This window comes from Mastigoproctus giganteus, chromosome 8, assembly GCF_048544385.1.
Source record: "Mastigoproctus giganteus isolate SK-2022 chromosome 8, ASM4854438v1, whole genome shotgun sequence".
Taxonomy (NCBI): Eukaryota; Metazoa; Arthropoda; class Arachnida; order Uropygi; family Thelyphonidae; genus Mastigoproctus; species Mastigoproctus giganteus.
In genome coordinates this window covers 149,104,060-149,129,563 of record NC_143582.1, presented here as the reverse complement: position 1 = coordinate 149,129,563, position 25,504 = coordinate 149,104,060, and the positions used below count along the sequence as shown (strand labels likewise).

Sequence of the window (25,504 nt, the reverse complement as noted above, 5' to 3'; positions counted from 1 at the left end):
GTTTTAAGGCATCAAAAGATCGTGTAACGTTAACTTATATGCAGTAATGCATCAGAAGATTAGGCTTTTCATACCAACTAAGAAATATTGCATCAGGAGATGGCTTTTCATGCCAACTAAGAAATATTCTTCAAGATTTAGGCCTAAATGGATGTAGTAGTAGTGCCATGTGATGCAAGAAAGCAAGTGTATGAGCTTATGCAGCATCAGCCAAAAAAAAAAAAAAAAAATCACACCATTCCCTCCAAATGCCTGTCCAGTTCCTCCTTAAATTTATTCAACTTATCAACTTCCACAACAACAGATGGAAGTTTGTTCCAGCAATTAACCACCCACTGGCTAAAGGCAAATTTCCGCACATCTATTCTACATCTGTCCTTTCTTAATTTGAATTTATGCCCCCTTAGGTTCGTAATCTGAACAAGTCGAAGGATCCTATCAGAATTCAGTGTGCTCAACCCATTCAAGGCCTTATACACCTCAATCAGATCACCGCGCAAGTGCCTAGTCTCCAGCCACTGCAATTTACAGAACTTTAGCCTCTCTTGGTAAGAGGATCCCTTCATTCCCCTCACCAATATTGTTGCCCTTCTCTGTACACGCTCAAGGAAATCTACATCCTTCCTAAAATGAGGCCTCCAGACCTGTACGCAGTACTCAAGACATGGCCTGACCATTGCCTTATACAGAGGGACAATCACCTCCTTCTCCCTGCTAGCAAACTTCCTATATATCATTGACAAAACCCCATGACCTCCCCTGGCAGCCTGTCTGTATTGCTCAGAAAACTTCATATATGACAGCACAATTACTCCCAGGTCTCTTTCATTTTCTACCACCTTAAGTGTAGTACCACACAGTTGGTAAGTTTCTCTGCGTTTACTCTACCCACATGCAGTACTTTGCATTTGTCATTGTTAAACTTCAGTTGCCACTTTTCAACCCATCTACCCAAATTATCTAGATCCTGTTGCAGTAGCACACTGCCATTACTGTCATTGACAACCCTGCCAACCTTTGTATCATCTGCAAACTTCAATATTAAGCCTGATATACCTCATCAATATCATTGATAAATATACAAAACAACAGTGAACCCAACACCGAACCCTGTGAGACTCCACAAATAACATTAGTCCACGAAGAGCAGCACCTATTGATTACCACCCTCTGTCTTCTCCCACTTAACCATCCTTTTATCCATTGTAGCAACTTACCCTTAATACCATTCTGCTCCAATTTGTACAATAGTCTTCCATTCGCAACAGTGTCAAAAGCTTTCCTGAAATCCAAATATATGATATCAAAATTATTTTTTTGCATCCAGTTCCTTTGTAACCACATCATAATATCCTATCAAATTTGTCAGACAAGACTTCCCCTTAACAAACCCATGCTGTGTCTGAATTATTGCTGCAGTCTTGTCCAGATGATCCTGCAATGCATCTTTAACCAGTGACTCCATTATTTTATCCGGAACAGAAGTTAAACTAACTGGTCTGTAATTACTCGTGTCACCCTTCAATCCCCCTTTGTGAATTGGGGATACATTTGCACATCTCCAGTCCGTGGAACCCTCCCCTGAGTCCAATGATGCTCTCATAATTATGGCTAAGGGTTTGCTTAGTTGCTTTGCCATCTCCTTTAATATAACTGGATAGATCCCATCCACCCCAGGTGCCTTTCTTATGTTTAACTTCAACAATTTCTCCTCCACTTTGCTCTCAGTTATTACAAAATCATTAAGTATCCTGCTACAATTTGATAACCTTCTGCCATTTTCAAACCTTAATAATTCCTCATGTGTGAATGTAGATGCAAAATACTCATTCAGTTTGTTTGCTATCTGAGTAGGATCATCAACAGTCGAACCATCATTATCAAGTGGACCAATCAGATTCATACCCCTCCTTTTAGAGTTTATATAAGTAAAGAAATCCTTGCTGTTTTTCTTAACATCTTTTGCCAAGGATTTCTCGTAATCTGCTTTCGGCTGCCTAACCACCTTTGTGACCTGATTACATGTCAGATGAACTAATGAGACATGTGGCTGAGAAGAAAAATGCATGGGATGAATATAAATTTACAGGTGACACAGAAGCCTATGATAGATATAAGTGGGTCTGTAACCAAATCACAAAGGAGGTTAGGTAGGCAAAAGCAGATTACAAGAAATCTTTGGCAAAGAATGCAAAGAAAAACAGCAAAGAGTTCTTTACTTATGTAAACTCTAGAATGAAGGGCATGAATCAAATTGGTTCAATTGTTGATGATCCTGCTCAGGTAGCTAACAAATTAAATAAGTATTTTGCATCTACATTCACACTTGAGGAGGTATTCAAGGAGGGGAATGCCAGAGGTGAATTGAACTCTGGTAGTGAGCTAGATGATTTTGTAATAACTGAGAGGAAAGTGGAGGAGAAATTGTTGAAGATAAACATAAGAAAGGTACCTGGGGTGGATGGGATCTATCCAGTTATATTAAAGGAGACAACAAAGGAAGTAAGCAAACCCTTAGCCATAATTATGAGAGCTTCCTTGGACTCAGGGGAGGTACCCACAGACTGGAGATGTGCAGATGTGACCCCCAATTCACAAAGGAGGATCAAAGGGTGACAAAAGTAATTATAGACCTGTTAGTTTAACTTCTGTTCCAGGGAAATTAATGGAGGCACTGGTTAAACAAGCACTGCAGGATCATCTAGACAAGACTTCAGTTATAGCTCGGACACTGCATGGGTTTGTTAAGGGGAAGTCTTGTCTGACCAATTTGATTGGATACTATGATGCAGTCACATAAGAACTGGATGCAGAGAATAACTTCGATAACATATATTTGGATCTTAGAAAGGCTTTTGATACTGTTGCACATGGAAGACTGCTGCATAAATTGGAGTAGTGTGGCATTAGAGGAAAATTGCTGCTATGGATAAAGGGATGGTTGAGGGGAAGAAGATAGAGAGTGGTAATCAATGGACACTGCTCATCGTGGACTAATGTTATTAGTGGAGTCCCTCAGGGTTCAGTGTTGAATCCATTTTTGTTTTCTGTATTTATAAATGATATTGAAGATGGTATATCAAGCTTAATGTCCAAGTTTGCAGATGATTCAAAGGTGAGCAAGGTTGTTAAGGACACTACTGACGCTATGCTGCTGCAACAGGATCTGGAAAGGTTGAGCAGATGGGCTGAGAGGTGGCAAATGAAGTTTAACATTGACAAATGTAAAGTACTACACATACGAAACAGCAACCCCAGAGCAACGTATCAACTGTGTGGTACTACACTGACAGTGGTCAGTGTAGTATCACAGAGTTGATACGTTGCACAATTAACCCTAGGTCCTTTTCATTCTCTACCACTGACAGTGGTAGAGAATGAAAAGGACTTGGGGGTAATTGTGCCGGCAGATATGAAGTTCTCTGAGTAGTGCAGACGGACTGCAAGAGTAGCTTATGGTGTCTTGTCAATGAAATACAGGAATTTTTCTAGCAGGGATAAGGAGGTGATTATTCCCTTGTATAAGGCAATGGTCAGGCCACACCTTGAGTACTGTATACAGGTCTGGAGGCCTCATTTCAAGAAGGATGTAGAGCTGCTGGAATGAGTATAGAGAAGGGCAACAAGATTAGTGAATGGAACAAAGGGTTGCTCTTACGAAGAAAGGCTTAAGTTTTGCAAATTACAGTGTCTGGCGACTAGGCATTGGCGCGGTGATCTGATAGAGGTGTATAAAGCCTTGAATGGTTTTAGCATGCTCAGTGCCGATTGGATTCTTCCTCTTGCTCAGAATAATCACCTGAGAGGGCATAAATTCAAATTGAGAAAAGATAAGATGTAGGATAGATGTGCGGAAATTTGCCTTTAGCCAGTGGGTAGTTGGTTGGTGGAACAGACTTCCATCCCTTGTTGTGGAAATTGATCGCCTAAATAAATTTAAGGCTTAGCTGGACAGGTATATCAAAATGAACAGAGGGGTGAGATGGGAGTGGGTTTTTTTTTTTTTTTTTTTTTGTTTTGGATGATGCTGCATAAGCTTGCTTTCTTGCATCATATGCCTCTAGTAATGCTAATGCTAAAATATTAAGGGCAAGTTTCTACAGTGGATAAAAGGGTGGTTGGATGAGAGAAGACAGAGAGTGGTAATCAATGGATGCTACTCTTTGTGGACTAATGTTATTAGTGAAGTCTCCCTGGGTTCAGCTTTGAGCCCACCATTGTTTGTTATATTTATTTGTGATATTTCCAGTTTAATTTATTTATGAAGGTTTTAATGAAGATTTTAATGAACGTATATCAGGCTTAATGTCCAAATTTGAAGATAATTCAAAGGTTAGCAGAGTTGTTAATGACAATAATGGCAGTGTGCTACTTCAACAGGATCTAGAAAAGTTGAGTAGATAAGCTGAAAAGTGTCAACTGAATTTAACATTTTGAAATGTAAAGTACTGTATATTAGTAGAAGTAACCCCAGAGAAATGCACCAAAAAGGGACTCACATCTGGTGAGTATGGGCTTGGCGCACCCAGGGTCCTGAGTCTCTCTCTCTCTCTCTCTCTCTCTCTCTCTCTCTCTCTCTGTCTCTCTCTCTCTGTCTCTCTCTCTCTGTCTCTCTCTCTCTCTCTCTCTCTCTCTCTCTCTCGGTAACTCGGGAATTTTTTTTTTTGGCTGGTGCAGAACAAGCCTCAGGCTTCTTTGCAGAAAATCATTCTTTTGCATTTTACAAACCTACTATACTTCTTTCTTTCTACTATCCTTTCCTTCTAGTCCTTGGCACTTTGTGTATTTTTCATCTCCATCTATGCAAACTTTATAATACTTATCTATTCTTACGTACTTATACAGGCAACCCCTGTATAACACAGTACTTCTACAACACTGTTTCGCTCTAACACGATTGATAATTGTGGCAATCCTTGCACAACATGGTACTTATATAATATGGTTTCACTCTAACATGGTTTGAGAATTGTTGGAAATCTTGCATAACATGTTATTTTTGAGCTCATGTGCTGGGAAAACCCTGCTATTATGTTAGATGTAATTTTCAATGTTTCCATTCCTTTTTGTGAATCCCTGCTGTTGATCGCTTGTTGTTATCGCCTTCGTGATATTTTTCTAATGCACATTTCTGAAGGTCACTACCGTAAAACAATAAAAACAATTTGCTGTTTCCAGTTTATTGGTCTTTTCTGTTAGTGTAATCAGTTATAAGTGGGTAGTAAACTCAATCTTCTTGCAATTGCTATAGTACCAATATTTGGAATTCTGTGGGTTTTCATGTTATTATTGTTAAATGTGTTTCCCCTTCCATGAAATATTCAATCATATAAAAAACATAAACAAATTTTTAAAAAGTCAGTACTCCGCATCTCACTTGTGTGTATCATGTTTGTTGCAACTTGTGCATGCCATGTTCTTTGTTATTAATTGCTTATCATTTTTACTGTTTAAATTTTACAACCAAAAAAAAAAAGTCAGTGAACAGAAATATCAATTAGTATGTACATATTACAGTACATATTAATTAAGCTATGTACATAAGCGTAAATTTATTTTTATTTTGCTAAGTGGAAAATATTCTTTCGATTTTCACGTATCGTTTAACTTTGTTAATTGGTAAGGTAATAAGGTTAAATTTGTGCTTTATATCTGTAAAGCGGTACTGTAATTTGTTGGGAGATCCCTGGGTTCTGTGCTATTGAACTTGTGCTTGTTTGAGACCATAAAAAATTGTAACTTGAAAGCATGTAGTTTGTGACTTTAAAAGAGAGCAGAAGGCACAAGAAATCTAGATGCTGTAGAAGAGATTGTGCTTAGCAGTGATGAAAAGGAAGAAAATTAAACAAACGCACATTATTTGACATATAAGTATCACGGTTTGTAAGGTAAGACATTTGTTCAGTTATTACTATTTAAGTTGCTACTACAGTATTATAAAAATAAAGTTAAAATATTAAGTTATTACTACATAAAAAATTAAGTTTCCAATAGTTATTATAAAAAAAATGGTGTACAGTATTTTTGTTAGCTTTTGGAATGTAACCCCACTTTTTGTACTGGTTGTTAGTCCTGTATAACAGTTTCTCATGACACGAGATTTTGTAGGAACCAAACTACCATATTATACGAGGGTTATCTCTATATACTTTTGCATCCTTTACAGCTGCTTTGCATGTTTTGGTGCATCTGTCATACTTGCTTATTTTTATCCATCAACTGAAACTGATATTTATATTCCATTTTATATAATATATATATGTATTTGTATTTAATCTATTAAGAATAATTGGGATAAATGTAAAAGTTATGTCAGATCAGATTAATGCCATCAATAGTAGATTGAACATTACATCAGTCTGTAATATAGTTATTATGGTAAAAGAATAATATATACTATATAGGTACTGAATATGCATATAAGCATAACAGTATACAGTGGGCTATAAGGCCAAAATAACTTATAAAGACTACGATCGCCCATGTAGATCTACATTGCCATACCCTGGAAATAAACATATAATTGGTAATAATATAGAATACAATAATGATTATGTAGCCAATTATTGATCTGTAGATACATTGAAAGGAACTTTTTTAAGGGCTAACCCCTTTCAATATATCCCACCAATAATTAGTAGAGCTATCTCTTTCTGATTGCTATCTGCCTGTTTAACTAGGTCCAAATAATAATCATAAACATAAAGGCTGTTTGGTTAAAATTTAAATTTAACAGCAAACAGGCAAGATAACAGCTAGCCCGACAGATAACTACGAAATGAATATATATATAGAATATTATATAGAAAATAGAAGGCTAACATAATTTTCAGTTGTGGTAATATTATTTGACTTATATTTTTTCTCCTTATGTCAGAAGTAGCTTTCTTTTGCATAAATATAAATCAAATAATATTACCACAACTGAAATTTAAAATTATGTTGGCCTTCTATTTTCTATATAATATTAGCATTAGCATTAGTAGAGGCATTTGATGCAAGAAAGCAAGCTTATGCAACATCAGCCAAAAAAAATAAATAAAAAAAATAAAAAAAAAATAAATAAATAAAAAATAACCACTTCCACTTCACCCCTCTGTTCGTTCGAAATACCTGTCCAGCTGAGCCTTAAACTTATTTAGGCTACCAACTTCCACTACAAGGGATGGAAGTCTGTTCCACCAACCAACCAACCACCCGCTGGCTAAAGGCAAATTTCCGCACATCTATCCTACATCTGTCTTTCCTCAATTTGAATTTATGCCCTCTCAGGTGATTATTCTGAGCAAGAGGAAGAATCCTATCAGCATTGAGCATGCTCAAACCATTCAAGGCTTTATACACCTCTATCAGATCACCTCGCTGGTGCCTAGTCTCCAGACACTGAAATTTGCAAAACTTAAGCCTCTCTTCGTAAGAGCACCCCTTTGTTCCATTCACTACTCTTGTTGCCCTTCTCTGTACTCGTTCCAGCAGCTCTACATCCTTCTTGAAATGAGGCCTCCAGGCCTGTATACAGTACTCTAGGTGTGGCCTGACCATTGCCTTATACAAGGAAATAATCACCTCCTTATCCCTGCTAGAAAAATTCCTATATATCATTGACAATACACCATGAGCTACTCTTGCAGCCCGTCTGCACTGCTCAGAGAACTTCATATCTGCCTGCACAACCACCCCAGGTCCCTTTCATTCTCTACCACTGTCAGTGTAGTACCACAGAGTTGATACGTTGCTCTGGAGTTGCTGTTTCCCATATGTAGTACTTTACATTTGTCAATGTTAAACTTCATTTGCCACCTCTCAGCCCATCTGCTCAACCTTTCCAGATCCTGTTGCAGCAACATAGTGTCAGTAGTGTCCTTGACAACCCTGCCAACCTTCGTATCATCTGCAAACTTGGACATTAAGCTTGATATACCATCATCAATATCATTTATAAATACAGAAAACAATAATGGACCCAACACTGAACCCTGAGGGACTTCACTAATAACATTAGTCCACGATGAGCAGTGTCCATTGATTATCACTCTCTGTCTTCTCCCCCTCAACCATCCCTTTATCCATAGCAGCAATTTGCCTCCAATGCCACACTGCTCCAATTTGTGCAGCAGTCTTCCATGTGCTACAGTATCAAAAGCCTTTCTAAGATTCAAATATATGATGTCAAAGTTATTCCCTGCATCCAGTTCCTTTGTGACTGCATCATAGTATCCAATCAAATTGGTCAGGCAAGACTTCCCCTTAACAAAACCATACTGTGTCTGAGCTATAACTGAAGTCTTGTCTAGGTGATCCTGCAGTGCTTCTTTAACCAGTGCCTCCATTAATTTTCCGGGAACAGAAGTTAAACTCACAGGTCTATAATTACTTGTGTCAGCCCTTGAACCTCCTTTGTGAATTGGGGTCACATCTGCACATCTCCAGTCCATGGGTACCTCCCCTGAGTCCAAGGAAGCTCTCATAATTATGGCTAAGGGTTTGCTTACTTCCTTTGCTGCCTCCTTTAATATAACTGGATAGATCCCATCCACCCCAGGTGCCTTTCTTGTGCTTACCTTCAACAATTTCTCCTCCGCTTTACTCTCAGTTATTACAAGATTCTCTAGCTTACTGCCAGAGTTTTATACACCTCTGGCATTCCCCTCCCTGAATAACTCCTCATGTGTGAATGTCGATGCAAAATATTCATTTCGTTTGTTAGCTACATGAGAATGATCATCAACAGTTGACCCATCGATATCAAGTGGACCAATCTGATTCATCCCCTTCCTTCTAGAGTTTATGTAAGTAAAGAACTCTTTGCTGTTTTTCTTTGCATCCCTTGCCAAAGATTTCTCGTAACCTGCCTTTGCCTGCCTAACCTCCTTTGTAACTTGGTTACAGATCAACTTGTATCTATCATAGGCTTCTGTGTCACGTGTTAATTTGTATGTATCCCATGCATTTTTCTTCTCTGCCATATGTCTCATTAGTTCATCTGACATTCATTAGGCCTAAAATTTGAACAATATTTCTTAGTTGTTATGTAAAGCCTAGTAGCTTCCAAGATAAGTTCTTTGAATGCTTCCCATTTTGAATTTGCTGTTGGTAACATCATCAGTTGGTCCCACTGTATAGAATTTAAATACTCTCTCAGTCCATCGTAGTCGCCTTTAGGAAAGCAATAACCCTTCCCTTACCCGTAATGGTAGTTACCTCTTTGAGTAAATCCCACTTCAGAACACTGTGATCACTGCCACCTAGTGGTTCATTTATCTGCAGATTCTTAATGCATGAAGAATCACTACTGATAATCAAATCAAGAGTATTACTCCCTCTAGTTGCCTCCCGAACATGCTGATGTAGAAAACAATCATCCAATAAATCCACAAAAGCCTTGCTAGTGTGTGAGTGACCAGCCCCCAAATTCCAGTCAATATCTGGGAAATCTGGGAAATGAATCACTGCCACCACTAGGTGGCAGTGATTCATTTATATGCAGATTCTTAATGCATGAAGAATCACTACTGATAATCAAATCAAGAGTATTACTCCCTCTAGTTGCCTCCCGAACATGCTGATGTAGAAAACAATCATCCAATAAATCCACAAAAGCCTTGCTAGTGTGTGAGTGACGAACCCCCAAATTCCAGTCAATATCTAGGAAATTAAAATCCACCATTATAAGACTCTCTGATTTACTGGCCCACTCTATTTCCCTGTACAGTTTCTTATTATATTCATCAGAGTCATTAGGCCTATAGCACACTCCTACTGTCAATTTTGATTTACCTATGCTTATGTCACACCGAACTGACTCGACACTGCCCTGTCCATCGATGTCGACTGGCTTCACTTCCTTGGATTTTATGTGTTTCTTAACTAATAGCATAACCCCTCCTCCCTTCCTATCCTGTCTATCCATTCTGTAGACGTTGTACTCCCCAAATTCCAGTTCTGCATTCCTTATATCTGTGTGACACCACGTCTCTGATATCCCAACAATATCTGCCTTTGATGTTTTGAGCAATACCTCAAATTCATCAAATTTATTTACTAAACTCCTACCATTGGTGTACACGCAAGTATGCATGCCCCTGTTTCTATTCTTAGCTACCCTAACACAACCCATGTGTTTACTTGTACCGCAATGACTTCCAGCAGTCTCTGAAATATCCTGCATCTTGTTTTTCAGGCTTCTGCTCATTCCAATAGAAGCAGTGCAAGAATCACTTTCACCTCTGCCAGTGGCTACTGTTAATCTATTAGTCTTTGTCTCCCCCCAAGCTAGCAGTTTTCCGACCCACCTAACACTGCCTCGATAGCATCAGCAAATATTCTTGCGCCCTTTCTATTTAAGTGTATCCCATCCCTGTAGAAGCAATCTCTCCTTTTAACAAGTACAGTCCAGGCTGAAAAAATTCTACCCCTTGAGCCTTGCACAATCTTTCCAGGGCCGAAGGGCCGAATTGATTAAGGGCAAGTTATGGCTATGGATAAAGGAATGTTGTAGTGAGAGAAGACAGAGAGTGGTTTTCAGTAGAAACTACTCTTCTTGTACTAATGTTATTAATGGAGTCCCCAAAGGGTTTGGTAATGGACTGATTGCTATTTTCTATATTTATTAATGGTATTGATTGAGGAATATCAGGATTAATGTCTAAGTTTGTAGATGACACAAAAGTTGGCAGGGTGATTAATCACAGTAGTTAGGTATACTACTGCTACAAGGTCCACACAGATTAGGCAGATGGGCTGAGAAATAGCAATTGAAGTTTAACATTGAGAAATGCAAGGTACAGTGAAACATCAATTATCGGTGGATAGTTGAAAAACAGGGCAAATCAAAATTACGTTTTTGTTTAAATAAATTCCAAAACACACAAAAACATTACATGTATATAACAACAATAATATTTTATTCATTTTGATAGAAAGTTTGTGTTTTTTTTTTTTTTTTTTGTAGCATTATTTTTTTCTTTTATTTTTCTTGTGTCCACAATTTGTAAAATTTCGATATAATCTACATCAGGGGTTCTTAACCTTTTGCTTTAAGCGAGCAAGATTTTGCAGCTTACAATACATGTGAGCACCATATATTAAAATATAATTTTTTTTTTGCTTAAAGATTAAAAATGCATTTTTTAATTAATTTTTATGCACACAAGAATTATATTTTTCAATTAAAAATGTTGGGCGCTAATATTTATTACCTTATCAATGTGAACCTTGACTTTGAAGAGATGATGCCAAACTTCTTAAATTAATTTCTCAATTATGAAGAGGTATTTGCAAATTTTCTTCTAAATGTCTTGTCAACAATCTTGTCCTTTTTTTGTTTTTGATATTGTTCATTAATGAAAAAGCACTTTCACACGTGTATGTTGATCTAAACATAGAAAGTACTTTGAACACTACTCTTTGTAATAAAGGAAATTTTTTGCAGTCAGAAGAACCCCAGAATTTTAAAATAGTTTTGTGTTAGAAAAGACATTTCAGAGCTAAAGATGACTACATATCAAAAAATTCTAACTCAACAGTTGCTACTTCATTTTGATTGAAAATTTGTTCCTAGTTACTGATATCAAAATTTCTGTAATTTATCGTAATTTAAAATTTTCGGAGGTGCTCTTTCAAGTAATAAAATCTTTCTTGGAATTGGTCACTAAGGTCTTTGATTACATTCATTACAAACGATGGGCACTCCCCAGCAGTTTCCTACAGACATTTTTTAAGAATAGGAAAATGAAGCAAATTCCTTTTTAAAACTTGATTCTGAAACACTTGAAGTTTATTCTCAAATGCAATAATCTCCTCGTATAAAACTACCACAAATTTATCTTTTCCCTGTAGTCTTAAATTTAACTCATTTAAATGGCTGAAGATGTCAACCATGAATGAAAGTGTAATCGCGAAATCTTCATTAAAAATTTCATTAAAAACTGTTTCTTTATTGCTTTCTATTAGAAAAGCTTTTACTTACTCAAACACCTCCAAAATTCTGGAGAGTGCCTTTCCACAGCTGAGCCAACTCGTGCATGGGTAACAAGATCAGAACATGGTGCTTGAAGATCTTCCAAAAATATTTTTAGAAGTCGCATATTTAGGGATTTAACAATAAAATGGTTGATGACTTTAACGATGACTTCAGGACATCCTATAATTTCTTTTTGATCTTTCATTCATGAACAAACATCAGTCGACTCATCAAGTGCCGGTGAATACACAACTTTCAATTCTACCTAATAATTCATTAAATATTACATCTGCCATTTTATGAACTTGATTTGAAACTGTATCAGTACCCAAAGGAATATTTTTCGCTGAGCTAACCATGTAGCTTTCTGTTTTTCTGGTGATAATGCTAGCAAGAACTTCTAATGGTGACACTACACAGTTTTTTATTATTTCACCACTAGTGGAAGGCAATGAATTCTTTGCAATTATATTTGATAAAATAAATGAAACTTCATTTGCTAACACTTTACTATTATTATTACTACTATACTAACACTTTACTACTATCTAACTGCTATACTAACACTTTACTACTATTAGCTTAACCTAAATTTAAAATATTTTTCTATCTTTCAAGTTTCTTTTTTTCTTGAAGTTTTTCTAATATCACTAAATTTGGGAAAAGCTTCATAAAAATTCCTATGGAATGTTTGGTAATGTCTTTCACAATTCGACTTCCTATAGCCAGCCAGACATGCCTGACATAATAAGCAAATTATACCAGTTCTGCTACTATTATCTATTACCAAATAATTGTATTCCCAAAAGGACTGAAATGCATACTTTTTAATTTTCTGTTTCTTTGTATTTGAAACGTGTAGGTCTAAATCAGGCAACTGTGAAGGTAGTGTTAATGCATCATTTTTTATCTCATGTTCGTTTCAGTTTCTTTTTAAAAACTTATCTATTTTGAAAGGGTTTAGTAACTTTAGTTAAATCTATTAAAAGAAAATACATTTCAGCATTTGCACACAAAATCAAAAGATTTCTTACTATAACACTTTCGTTACTTTTAAAGTCAACACTATACGTATACGGTACCTATTGCAGCAAAACCTGGAATAGGTTTTTTGCAATTGAGCGAAACCTGTTCTAACTTATTAAAACCAGAAACTGAGAATCACATGTGGCAGTATCCTTAGTCTGTAGCTGTTGTTGTTATTTGGTTTTTAGGAGCATTAGCAACTAAGACCATATTGCTCCGGGATATGCGGTGGTCATTCCCTGACCTTTCCGCATCCTCTGTATTTGGTGGTGACAGGCTCAAACCCCGGTCTAATCAAGAAGCGTGTGCTACGCACTGCTGCTCCTTCCCACCTGGCCACAGAGGCGCCTTTAGTCTGTAGCGACAATACGGCAACAATGATCATACTCTCAACAAAGTATTGTGTAAAAATTTTTATTACTAACTAAATGTCAAATTAACAATAATTGAGAAGAAATAATTTTAAGAATACCGTTAAAGCGTCAAACTTTGACCGTTTTTGAGATTAAAAGTCGCCAAATATATAATTTTCCTCCAATCACCAACAAAAGAAAGAATTTTCTAGCGAAGATTGGCATGAATTTTTGTAGAATATCGCAGAAAGTTGAGAAATAGAAAGCACCTTTTTTTAAATACAAAGATTTATATATAAATTTTTTAGCTTAAGTGTACCCATTTTAGGAACGGTCTTGAGCAAATTTTATTTTTTAAAGAGCACAATGGTGCTCGCGAGCACCTGGTTAAGAACCCCTGATCTACATCATCTTGACTTTCCATGAATTTAAGTAATGTCTCTGCAGCTGTTAGGGCTTCATTATAACTTACTTTGCAAGCTGGCTGTAGTTTCTCATCATCCTCGTCAGTCATTTTTTCGTAGCCAGGTTCATTTTTGTCTGTATTTAACCATTGATTAACACTTGCCTCGTCTAAGTCTTTGCATCCTTCAATATTTTGAACTGAGTTTAAAATATCAGGAACAATTTCTGCAGTGTTATTTGAGTTTCCCACTTCAAAGTTATTTTCAGTGATTACAAAGTCATCGGGCAATATTTTTTTGAGTGATTTTATAATTGTTTTGCTTTTTGCATCCACCCATGCAGTAGAAATGTTATAGATAGCATCTTTAATTGTTAGTGACTTCCAAAATAAGAGGATTCTTTTCTTCTGTGATAAAGTCCATCATCAAGGTCTTTCTATACAATCGTTTCATGCTCTCAATCACTCCCTGGTCCATAGGTTGTACCAGTGGTGTTGTTACATTGGGTGGAAGATAAATGGCTACAATATCACCATTTTCTGCATATAGTTTTTCCAATGGAGGATGGGATGGAGCACTATCTAACAAAATTGCTTTATGGAAGAAACCTTTATAAGACTTTTTTTTTAATGTGAGGAACAAATTTATCTGCCCACGACTTTTTGAATATATCCCTAGTTGTCCATGCAGATCAGTGATTATAATAATCTGTTGGAATATTAGTTGTGTCTTTTAAACTTCTAGGAAATTTCGATTTTCCCGCTACAGTTAATTTTAATTTGTCATCCTCTGAAGCATTTGCACAGCATAAAATTGTTATCCTGTCTTTGCTAATTTTATATCCTGGTGCATTTCTTTCTTTCTTGTAGAGACGCCAACGTGCATTGCTCGCCAATAAATTCCCATCTTGTGCAAATTGTAAATTTGCAAGGGAGCAAGACCCTTTTCTTTAATAATTTTAGCTAATTCATCACAGAATAAAGTTTCTTCCACATTATCTGCACTGAGCTTTTCACCCTGCTATCTGTAACTCTCTTACATCCTGCCTGTCTTTAAATCGTTTCAACCAACCAGATGAAAATGTTGGTGTTCTAGGCATTTCTAATTTGTCAAAAAAATATTTTACCTTGCTTAAAATCATTGATTCAGATATTGGAATTCCTTCAGCTCTTTGTTGTAAAAACTACTTTGTCATTACACTTTCAAGTTGTTCGTTTGTAGCACCTTTGAGCGATTTTCTTTGTGAAGAGCAAGCAAATGTATCACATTTAGAAACAAATTTATCTATATTGAGCTGGTTTTTAATGATGTCCCATACAGTTTGCTGGCCAATTCCAAATTCATCTGCAAGCTTTGAAACACTTTCACCTTTTTTCACATCTTTTAATAATTTCTTTTCTACTGTTAAAAACATCATTTTCGTTTTCCTGACATTTTTATTTGTATTGGTTGAAATGCAAGATAAATATTATGTACAACACGCGGCAAGCACAGGAACAAGCTTTCGCGATGTTTAGTAGACAAATGCGAATAGGTTACATTTGTATGTTATTTGGCATTAGGAATGCAGCAGGTGTTTCAAGACACTTGACTTTATATCTGTGGGGGTAAAAACATCTGATATGATTTACCAGGTGGCAAAATGAGAACGACAGTGATTTCGTGTATGATATATTTTTTAAATGTTTGTTAAAAATAAAACTACATATAGAGGACCATGGTAAATCCGACCCTACAGATAATTGAGCCCCAGATAACTGACATTTTACTGTACTTCATATGGGTAGCAGTAATGCCAGATTAATGTATCAACTGTCTTGTATGACACTTGGGGTAGTGGAAAATGAAAAATACCTGGGGGTAATTGTGTAGTCAGATTTAAAGTTCTCTGAGCAGTGTAGATAGACAGGCTGTCAGGACATCTCATGGGGTTTTGTCAATGATATACAGGAATTTTGCCAACAGGGATAAGGAGGAGATTATCCCATTGTATAAGGCAGTGGTGTCCAACCTTTTCCAGTACAAGGGCCGTATTAAAAGTTAGATTTGTTTCGTGGGCCACACTGAGTGAATCGAGAAAAATTAGCGTGTTACATTTTCCATATCTTGTTATGTGTAAAAGGAAAGTTTCTATTTTCATGTTACTGTTTTCTTTTTTTCCAGGCTATATATAAAAAAATGCAAATTCCCAACACTTGTGCAACAAATCTGTCAGTGATTTATTTTTTAGATTTTATTATTAAAATTGTAAAAATATGATTTACTTTTGTGTTTTAAAAATAATTTACTTTTGTGTTTTAAAAATAATTTACTTTTGTTTTTAAAATACTTTACTTTTGTTTTTTTAAATGCCTTACTTTTGCTTTTAAATGCTCACTTTAGAAAATTTACTGAAAAGGATCACAGCTTTTCAATATTAAGATGAATAAATAAATATAATGATACCCCTAAAATTGAAAATAGTAGAAAATTTTAAGTACTGTACACAATAACATTTACTGAATAAAATTTAACGTTTAATGAGATGATTGAGGCTAAATATTTTTGATAACTGTTCAAAATTTTGAAAATTCATGATGCCAGCTCTCAATATGGAATGAAGATGCTCATCTGCTATTCTGTTTCTTTTTAAATATTTACAGTATTTGATTTCACGAGTGAAACGATTTGCTCGCAAACATACATTGATCTGAACAAAATAGCCATTTTCGTGGCATTTTGTTTAATTAGTGGAAAATCTTCAGATGAAAGAGCCTTGTAGAATTCAAGTATGTAGTTTATTTTCGCAATCCATATACTTATTTTTGAACTATGCTTTGGCTTGAAGATCAATAAGTTGAAGTTGCTTGCTGGGATTGTAGTTTTCAGCCATTGAAGTAAATGGATTCTCAAACAAGCTTATGTCTTTTTCATGCGATCTTGTATCAGCAAATTCACCTTCAAACTCATCAAAAAATAATTGTAATAACGAGAGACAACGATTCTTGTGAAATATGTCTTTCTCTTTTAGCTCAATACAACTTTCGAAGTGAACTAAATTATCTCGCTCAATTTGGGATTTAAATAATAACAGCGTATTAGAAGAAAAAATGCACAAGGAATAATTTCTTATGGGTTTAAGTAATTAACTATATAATATCAGTGTAGATACACCATAGTTTACCCATAAATTTGAACTATGTATGTAGTGTAAAAGGCATCATTTTAATTGTATCTCATGTTGTGGGTGCCTTCACAACGGCGCCTCCATAGCCAGGTGGGCAGGAGCAGCAGTGCGTAGCACACGCTTCTTGATTAGACCGGGGTTCGAGCCTGTGCCCACCAAATATGGAGGATGCGGAAAGGTCAGGGAATGACCACCGCATATCCCCCTGGAGCAATATGGCCATAGCTGCTAATGCTCCTAAAAACCAAATAACAAACAAGCCTTCACAACAAGATAGCAGGTATTACACTACTTCAAATAAATAACAGTAGTCTTCTCTACTAGAGAAGTGTTATTTATTTGAAGTAGTGTAATACCTGCTGTTTCATTGTGAAGGCACCCACAATATGAGATACAATTAAAACGATGCCTTTTACACTACATACTTAGTTTAAATTTATGCGTAAACTATGGTGTATCTATACTGATATTATTTAGTTAATTACCTAAACCCATAGGAAATTATGCCTTGTGCATTTAGTCTTCTAATACATTATTATTTAAACACCATTTGGCATCTCTCATATTTTGAAATAAATTTGCAACTGTGATGGCATGTTTCATTACCAGGGTACCTGCCCACTCACTGATGATGAAGCCAACTAGCTTCGAAACGATTGTCTGGGTGGTGGTATCCACTGAAAATAAATAACAGTAGTCTTCTCTACTAGAGAAGTATTACTTATTTGAAGTAGTGCAATACCTGTTATCTCGTTGTGAAGGCAGCCACAATATGAGATATAATTAAAACAATGCCTTTTACACTACTTATGTAGTTCAAATTTATGGGTAAACTATGGTGTATCTACACCGATATTATATAAATAATAACTTATTCTGAAATGATTTGATTTCACCATACAAATCAGAGACCAATTTTCCTTTCCCCTTGTAGTTTTAAGTTAAGAGCATTTAAATGACTAGAAATGTCTGTAAGAATTGCAAGATCAAACAGCCACTCCATATTTGATAGTTGTTTTATTGGTTTCCCTTTTTCTGTCATAAAAATATCAATTTCATGACTAAGTTTAAAGAAACGATATAACACTCTGCCATGACTAAGCCATCTTACTGCACTATGTAAAATTACATCTTCGTATTCAGCTTCAATTTCTTAAAGAAACTGTTGAAACATACGGTGATTAAGGCAATGAGATATTATAAAATTTACAGTTGAAATAACCACCTTCATAATGTATTGGTGATCCAGTACATTCCCATACATTTTGATATTAGCCAAAAGGCCGAGAAGCAATTAATACGAGGGGTTTTCAAAAGTAAGGTAACACGTTTTTTTTTTCCTTAATAACGGTGAAAGGGAATGAGATGAAATGCGGTGGACAGAAAGACCCGTTAATAACGTTCAAAAAGACCACCAGTGCAGTGTTATGGTACTGTCACTTTACAGCAGATTCCAGTTGCAAAATGGCGGTACTGTGCAAGTGTGGTCCAAAACAAGTGTTCATGAAGTTATTCACTTTTTGCAAGCAAAAGGGTCTTCACCAAGTGACATCGTGAACTGGTTGCTGTGTATGGCAAAAAGGTGATGACAAAGAAGCAGGTGTGTTTTTGGTGCAATGAATTTAAAGCGGGCCGTGTTGACATTGAATATCGACATCGGATGGGCAGGTCTTCATCAAGCAAAACAGAAGACAACATTTCGTGCATTAAGGGCATCGTTCTTGAAAACAGGCAAGTGAAACTGCGTGAAATTGCACAAATAGTGAACATGAGTAACTCGACTGTTACTCATGTTCTTGTGTTACAATGTCCTTGGCTTTCGAACGGTGTGCTGCCACTGGTTCTCCTGACAATTGTCAGAGGAGGACAAAGCAAAATGCATGGGAATGTGTCTGGAGAACCTGTTGCGATACAACAACGAAGGAGAGGATTTTCTCACTCACATAGTCACAGTAGACGAAACTTGGGTTCATCACTTTACCCCACAGAGCAAACAAGACTACATGACCTGGTAACGTTCAAAATCTCCTGTATGCAAAAAATTTAAAACTGTTTTCAGTGTCTGAAAAGTCACGGTCACAGTGTTCTGGGCATTCTGTTGGTGGATTTCTTGCCAAAGGGAGGAACAATCAATGCACGGCTTTACTGTGCAATGTTGGAAAAACTGAAAGCAACAAATGACCAGGACTCCTGACAAGCAGCATGATTTTGTTGCACGACAACGCAACACCACACACTATCCACGCCACTCGTGAGTGGTAGCACCGTAATCGTTGGGAAACTCTGTCACAAATCCCCCCTACAGCCAAGACTTAGCGCCTTCAGGCATCCATTTGTTCAGCCATCTGAAAAAACTCCTTTCAGGAAAGCATTTCACCACGGATGAGGAGGTTCATCAGGCGGTGTGATGTTTGTTATTGCGTGTGGGCACGGACTTCTTAAGTACTGGTATTGATAAACTGATCCATCGTTGGGACAAGTGCATCCATAAAACTGGAGACTTTATGGAAGAGTAGTGCATTTTCACTTATTTCTTGGTGTGTAATTTCAACTTTGTATTATTAAACATCATTTAGAGAAAAAATGTGTTACCTTACTTTTTGGAAACCCCTCGTACATTCCCATACAGAGCTTCTTGATGCAGAAAGCAGTGAATTCCAATCTTGGGGTTCAGCTCCAATATCTATTATTTTTATTTGCGCCTCCGTAGCCAGGTGGGAAGGAGCAGCAGTGCGTAGTACACGCTTCTTAATTAGACCGGGGTTCGAGCCCGTCACCACCAAATACGGAGGATGCGGAAAGGTCACGAAATGACCACCGCATATCCCGGAGCAATATGGCCTTAGTTGCTAATGCTCCTAAAAACCAAATAACAAACAATCTATTATTTTCTTGGTTATTCTACCCATACACCCAATGTTTTTACCAATCATATTTTTGCACCTTTAGTTGTCGCTCCTATTAGGGTTTTAATATTTAATCCTAACTTTTCAATAGATTGGCAAAAATTTTCAAAACTATTTTCACCTGTAATTGTTCCGTGCATACTCTGCAGATCAGCTAAATCTTCAACTGGTATAAAGTTATCATTAATTCCACGTATGAAGATACGGAGTTGGGCTATGTCATTTACATCAATACTGTCATCCAGTGCCATACTAAAAAATTTCATTTGTTTTATGCTTTCCAAAAGTTGTTCGAACAAATTCTTTCCAATATTTTCTACTCTTCGCTTAATTATTTGTCAAGACAAACCAATGTCTTGTATCATTATTCGTTTCTCTGGACAAATTTATTCCACAGCCTTTAACTAACGTTTTTAACTAACAACGTTGCCATCACTGAATGGTTTACTTTCAAAAGTGATCAAATGTGCAACTTGATAACTGGCACTTACAGCAAATAAATTTCTTGACTGATACGTTTTCAGTGTGTTTTGTTGTTTCCTTCAGTCCACTTTTGATTAAAACCACGACACTTCAAATCGACTTTCCTCTTTTGGAACATTTTTAAGGAGGATGATTTTTTATTTCAATACAAATTAATAACAATTCAATACAATGAACAAGTTATATCAAAATAATAGAATTTCACAATATGAAAAGATTGATACATACATAACTGTATTTAGTGTACGTATGACTGCACTGGACTACATGTTTGATACAGTCCAGCTCGACGTTTGTATGCCTGTATACGCAGTAGCACGTGAAAAGGCTGTTTAGTTCACTTTCCACGCGGGCCTAACCATTGCCTTATATCAGCAGACACCACTGATATAAGGCAATGGTTAGGCCACATCTTGAATGCAGCATACAGGTCTGGAAGTCTCAGTTTAGGAAGGATCTGTTGGAATGAGTGTAGAGTAGAGCAATGAGATTAGTGAGCAGAGAAGAAGGGTTCTCTTACCAGGAAAGGTTTCAGTTTTGTAAATTCCAGTGTCTGGAGACTAGACACCTGTGAGAAGATCTGATTCAGATGTTCAAGGCTTTGAATGGCTTGAGTAAGTTCAGTGTTGATGAACTTCTTTTTTGCTCAGACTACATGAAGGGGCATAAATTCGTATTGAGGAGGGATGGTTGTAAGATAGATGTATGAAATTTGCCTTCAGCCATTGTGTAGTTGGTTGCTGCAACTAACTCCCACTTGGTTTGCATATAGAGATGGATAGTTTGAAGAAATTCAAGGAAGAACAGACAGACTGTTGCAGGGGATGAATGATAAGGAAAGTGTTGGCTTTTTTTTTTTTGGCTGATGATGTATGTTTTCTTTCTCACAGCATTTGTCACTACTAATACTACTACTTAATACTTCTAGTATTATGATGAAAAGCAGTGTTTCACTACTCAGAGTATGTGGCTGGACACTGGAGTATTGTAAACGATGTTGTGTTGCCTGACCAGTTAGCCTACTCAATGTAAAAAAACACTATAAGCAGATAAAACATGCAGCACATATGAGACTATGGAAGTGCAAAAGAAAGGAAGTGCAAAAAAGTAACAACTACTAATCCCCAACCAGCGAGTCACCAGGATTAAATATTTTCTGGCCTATCAGTTTAATACTACAGCTGGGTTAAACAAACAATTTAGGAATTAAAAGGCTTGAAATTCTCTTTCTCTGGTTCGGATTTACAACTAAAACAGTTTTAGAACTTAAGCAAACTATATTATTTAAGCAAAAAAAGCAACGTTCATTCAGGATAATGTTTTTAAGCATTTTCCAAATTACTTAAAAATCTATTGAAATGTACTTCAGAATCTCACATTTTAAATCCTTTTTTTAAAGTTAATGCAACAGCAGTAAACTTATTGTGCTGAACATATAAATTCATTTAACACTACTTATAAAACTGCACAGTGCAAGTAAATATGCTTAATACATAACTACATAGTGTAAGTAAATCCTTGAACAATAACAGCATGATTATTGTTGTGAATTAAGTTTGAACAATTTAGATGATCAATTTTTCATAGTACAAAGGTATATTCTTGTCGCAGCAACAACAAACTGTTTTGTTGTTGCTGCGACAACAAACAAAAAAATTCAAAAGAATCAGTTTTATTAGTAGTAATGAAAAGAAACAATTAGTAATTTTTTTCTTGAATGTGAATTATCTGTTTAATTGCTCATTAAAAACAGGCACATGTAGTGTATTTTTCATTCTCTGCATACACCTAATTTTTTTCAATATTATGTTTTTTTATAGTTATTTTGTAATCTACACAGGAGAACTAATTAAGTTGATATCATTTTAATTATATTTCAGTGTGAAAAAGAAGAATTTTGCATATATAGGCTTGAGAGATGTTGAACATGTTGAAAAGTAAGTATTTATTTATGCATATCTGATGTTTAACTTCCTTATTTTCCTTTTTAATTGCATTCTTAACATTTTATTTCTGGTGTTTCTTTAATGTAAATACCAAGCAGGATATGACAAAAAGGAGAAGATAGATTATGCTTTTAATCACAAAGTAAAAAGATTCAAGATAAGAACTGTCAAATTAGTCAGAAGACATTTTAGTGTGATGTAAACAATTGGCGTGGGGCATAAATAAATGATTGTGAACATCAGGATGAACCATATTGGCCCTAAAGAATAACTTGGAATCATCACCGATGATGACATAACATAAAAGCTGATGCACTGAATATTTTTTTTTTTTTTTTTTGTGCATCAGCCATCATGTAAAAGCATTACTTTTCATTTGAGTATTATTAGCATAGACATCAGCAACTGGGAATTTTGTGTTTAATGAAAACGGACCGGAAGAGAAACTATTCACATTTGAACATGAACAGGGCACAGAGAGTTGATGAGATTTTATCCATTTTAATTATTTAGAAGCAGCGAATTAAGTAATAGAGTTTTTAAACGAGAACATCCTTATACTTTGGAAGTTTATTAAACAGTATAATTAAGTTAAGAAAATTTTTAAAATGGCCACCATCTGGTGCCACCAGCTGTATGCTAGCTAAATTAGTGCACTATTAAAATTAATTAATAAAGAAGGTTTTCGGGAGTGTTGCTCAAAAACAAGTTATGTTTTAGATAAAATAAGTGTGGGTGAGTGATAGGTTAAGATTTGGGACCTAAAGGTGGTTTTATTTTTCAGACTGTGAACTTTTTTAAAATGGCTATCATTATGTTTGGACATAGGAAATTTCAAGGTCATTAAATTTTTAAGGAACTATAATCAGTCACTGGGAATTCTTAGTAGAATAGTTGTGCTACCTGATAGCTTTGATGTAGAAGTTTTCAGGATACCAAATTGTATTTAAAAATACGTGTTGCTGAGTTATACATTATTGGTATTTTCAAGGTCACAGTAATTCTACCGAGTCAGCCATTTGGGTGTTACCAGGAGATAAAAGAACTACAGCAGTGCCACCTGCTTGTTCAGTGGCGACTAGAAATTTGGCATAAATTGTGTAAAATTATTAAATTGTGACATCACAAGGAAGCTTCATCACTGAATAAGAGCTACTCCATTTATATGGCTGCGGCAGGTTTAGTAGATCGGCAGCTTAAATCCAAAGCCCGGATAAATGGTGAGGGTTAACGTCAGGAAGGGCATCCAGTCGTAAAAACTATGCCAAAACCAATAGATGTGTTCCATTTAGGAAGTTAATCCAACTAGAGGAGAAGAAGAGGATGTAAAGTGTGAATTGGGAACATTGAATGCCGACCCCATATAACGTGGGAAAAGGCGAAGACAAAGAAGAAGAAGAAGATAATTAAGTTAAGAAAAGTTAACTTAATTAGTTAAGAAAAGGAGGAATTACCTCTGTGATGCCTTGTAGAACACTTCTGTGCTAATGCTTTCCATTGTTGAATCAACCATACAAATAGTTTACATGTATTCCATACCCTCGTTGACAAAATCAATGATCTAATGCACCACGGGATCGGAGGCCGCAGACCCCAAGTCCAACTCCAAAATACATCAAATCACCAACCCTAATCTTTGAGAGAGAGAGAGAATACAATAAGTCCGTATTTTAAAAACAGTTTAGATGCTTTGAAATCAAATAAATAATGAATCCATTCTTTTAACACTTGAAAAACCAATATTAAAACATAAAAAAGCATTAAGAATCTTCTGAAACATTAAGAAACTAAAAGAATTTTGTTACTTCCTTGAAGTGGACAGGGCTTTTCGATCAGAGTCATGATCACAGGAAAGTGAAACCATAGGTATTACGATGGAATTTATAGCATAGAGATTAGTTGCAATCTTGGCGCATGGGCATGAAGGACCATGAATCCGAGACGGGGTAGGGGCGACATACATTGACTGAATTTTGATGTAATTTAATTTCAAGCATCTTCAAAATTAATAGTTTAGTGTAATCATATTGAATGCTGAGAATTTTTGCTTTGTTGAATAGAAATTTGATTGCATGGAATGCAAGTTCCAAAGCAGAGGAGTGGGATGAAAGGACGGATGTTGAATGTTGTTTCATTCTCATATTGAGTGTACAACGAGAGTAGATCCCTGGTATGAAGAGTTGCAATCATTGCAAGATAAATTGTAGACTAAGTCATTTAATTGGAACATGGTAGAGGATTGGACTTTAATTTGCAAAGGCAGAATGTATTTTCATTGTGGGTTTGGCTATTATTTTTAATTGTGTGTCTTGGAAAATACTATTTAGTTGTTTAAACCATTGTTCAATATGCGATAAAGCAATAAAATATATTTTTTTATGTTATAATTATTTATCACTAGAGTGGTATTATGTAATCTGTTTTTTGCTGGTAACCTTATTTCGTTTATAATAGGTGGGGGGTAACCTCTATTTTGAAATCTGTTAATGTTTGCATTTCAGTGTTTAGGGCTGATTCAGATGTTAAGTATTTGTAGGCATTGAGAAATTGATTTAGGATAACGGATTTTTTTATAGGTGAAGGGATAATAGCTATTGTAATGAAGAAGCAATCCAGTGTTGGTGGCCTTTCTGTATATGCTAAATTGAATTTTGTTTGTAACTTGAATGAGGGTGACATTTAAAAAATGTAACGATTTTGTTTTAGTATTTTCAGTTTCTAGTGTAAAGTTTAATCTTGCATGGATATTATTAAAGTTCTGTAGAATGTCCTGTGTGGTCTTTGCATCTGTGGTCCAAGGTATATCGTCAAAATATCTACCATATCTTGATGATATGGTAGATATCTTCACAGTGGAAACTGATGGTGGTTTTCAATGTTGACCAGTCATTAGGACGAAGGTATTTTCTTAATTTATTACAGATCTGTGTGTCTTGTCATTATTCTATCAATGCTGCTTGATAGAATAATGGAATCTCAGGGTGAGGCTAATGATTCTGTACAATGCTCTGGCAGCCCATCTGCACTGTTCAGCGAACTTGATATTTGACTGCACAATTACCCCCCAGGTCTTTTTCATTCTTCACTTCCCAGAGTGTAGTACCACACAGTACATTTCTCTTGGGTTACTGCTACCCATATGCAGTACTTTGCATTTGTCAATGTTAAACTTCAGTTGCCACTTCTTAGCCCATTTGCCCAACTTATCTAGATCCTGTTGCAGGAGCATACTGACTTTACTGTCGTTAACAACCCTGC

At 35.9% G+C, this 25,504-nt stretch overlaps 1 protein-coding gene across 2 annotated transcripts in view; it reads left to right on the top strand.

The window, feature by feature from the left end:
• Nucleotides 1-25,504, top strand: part of arg (arginase) — a 180,188-nt gene that overhangs the window by 93,798 nt on the left and 60,886 nt on the right. For both annotated transcript variants that reach the window (XM_090379818.1, XM_090379817.1), the window contains exon 6: nucleotides 22,181-22,237. In XM_090379818.1, coding sequence (XP_090235944.1) covers nucleotides 22,181-22,237 — 57 coding nt within the window. The remainder of the gene's footprint in view (nucleotides 1-22,180; nucleotides 22,238-25,504) is intronic.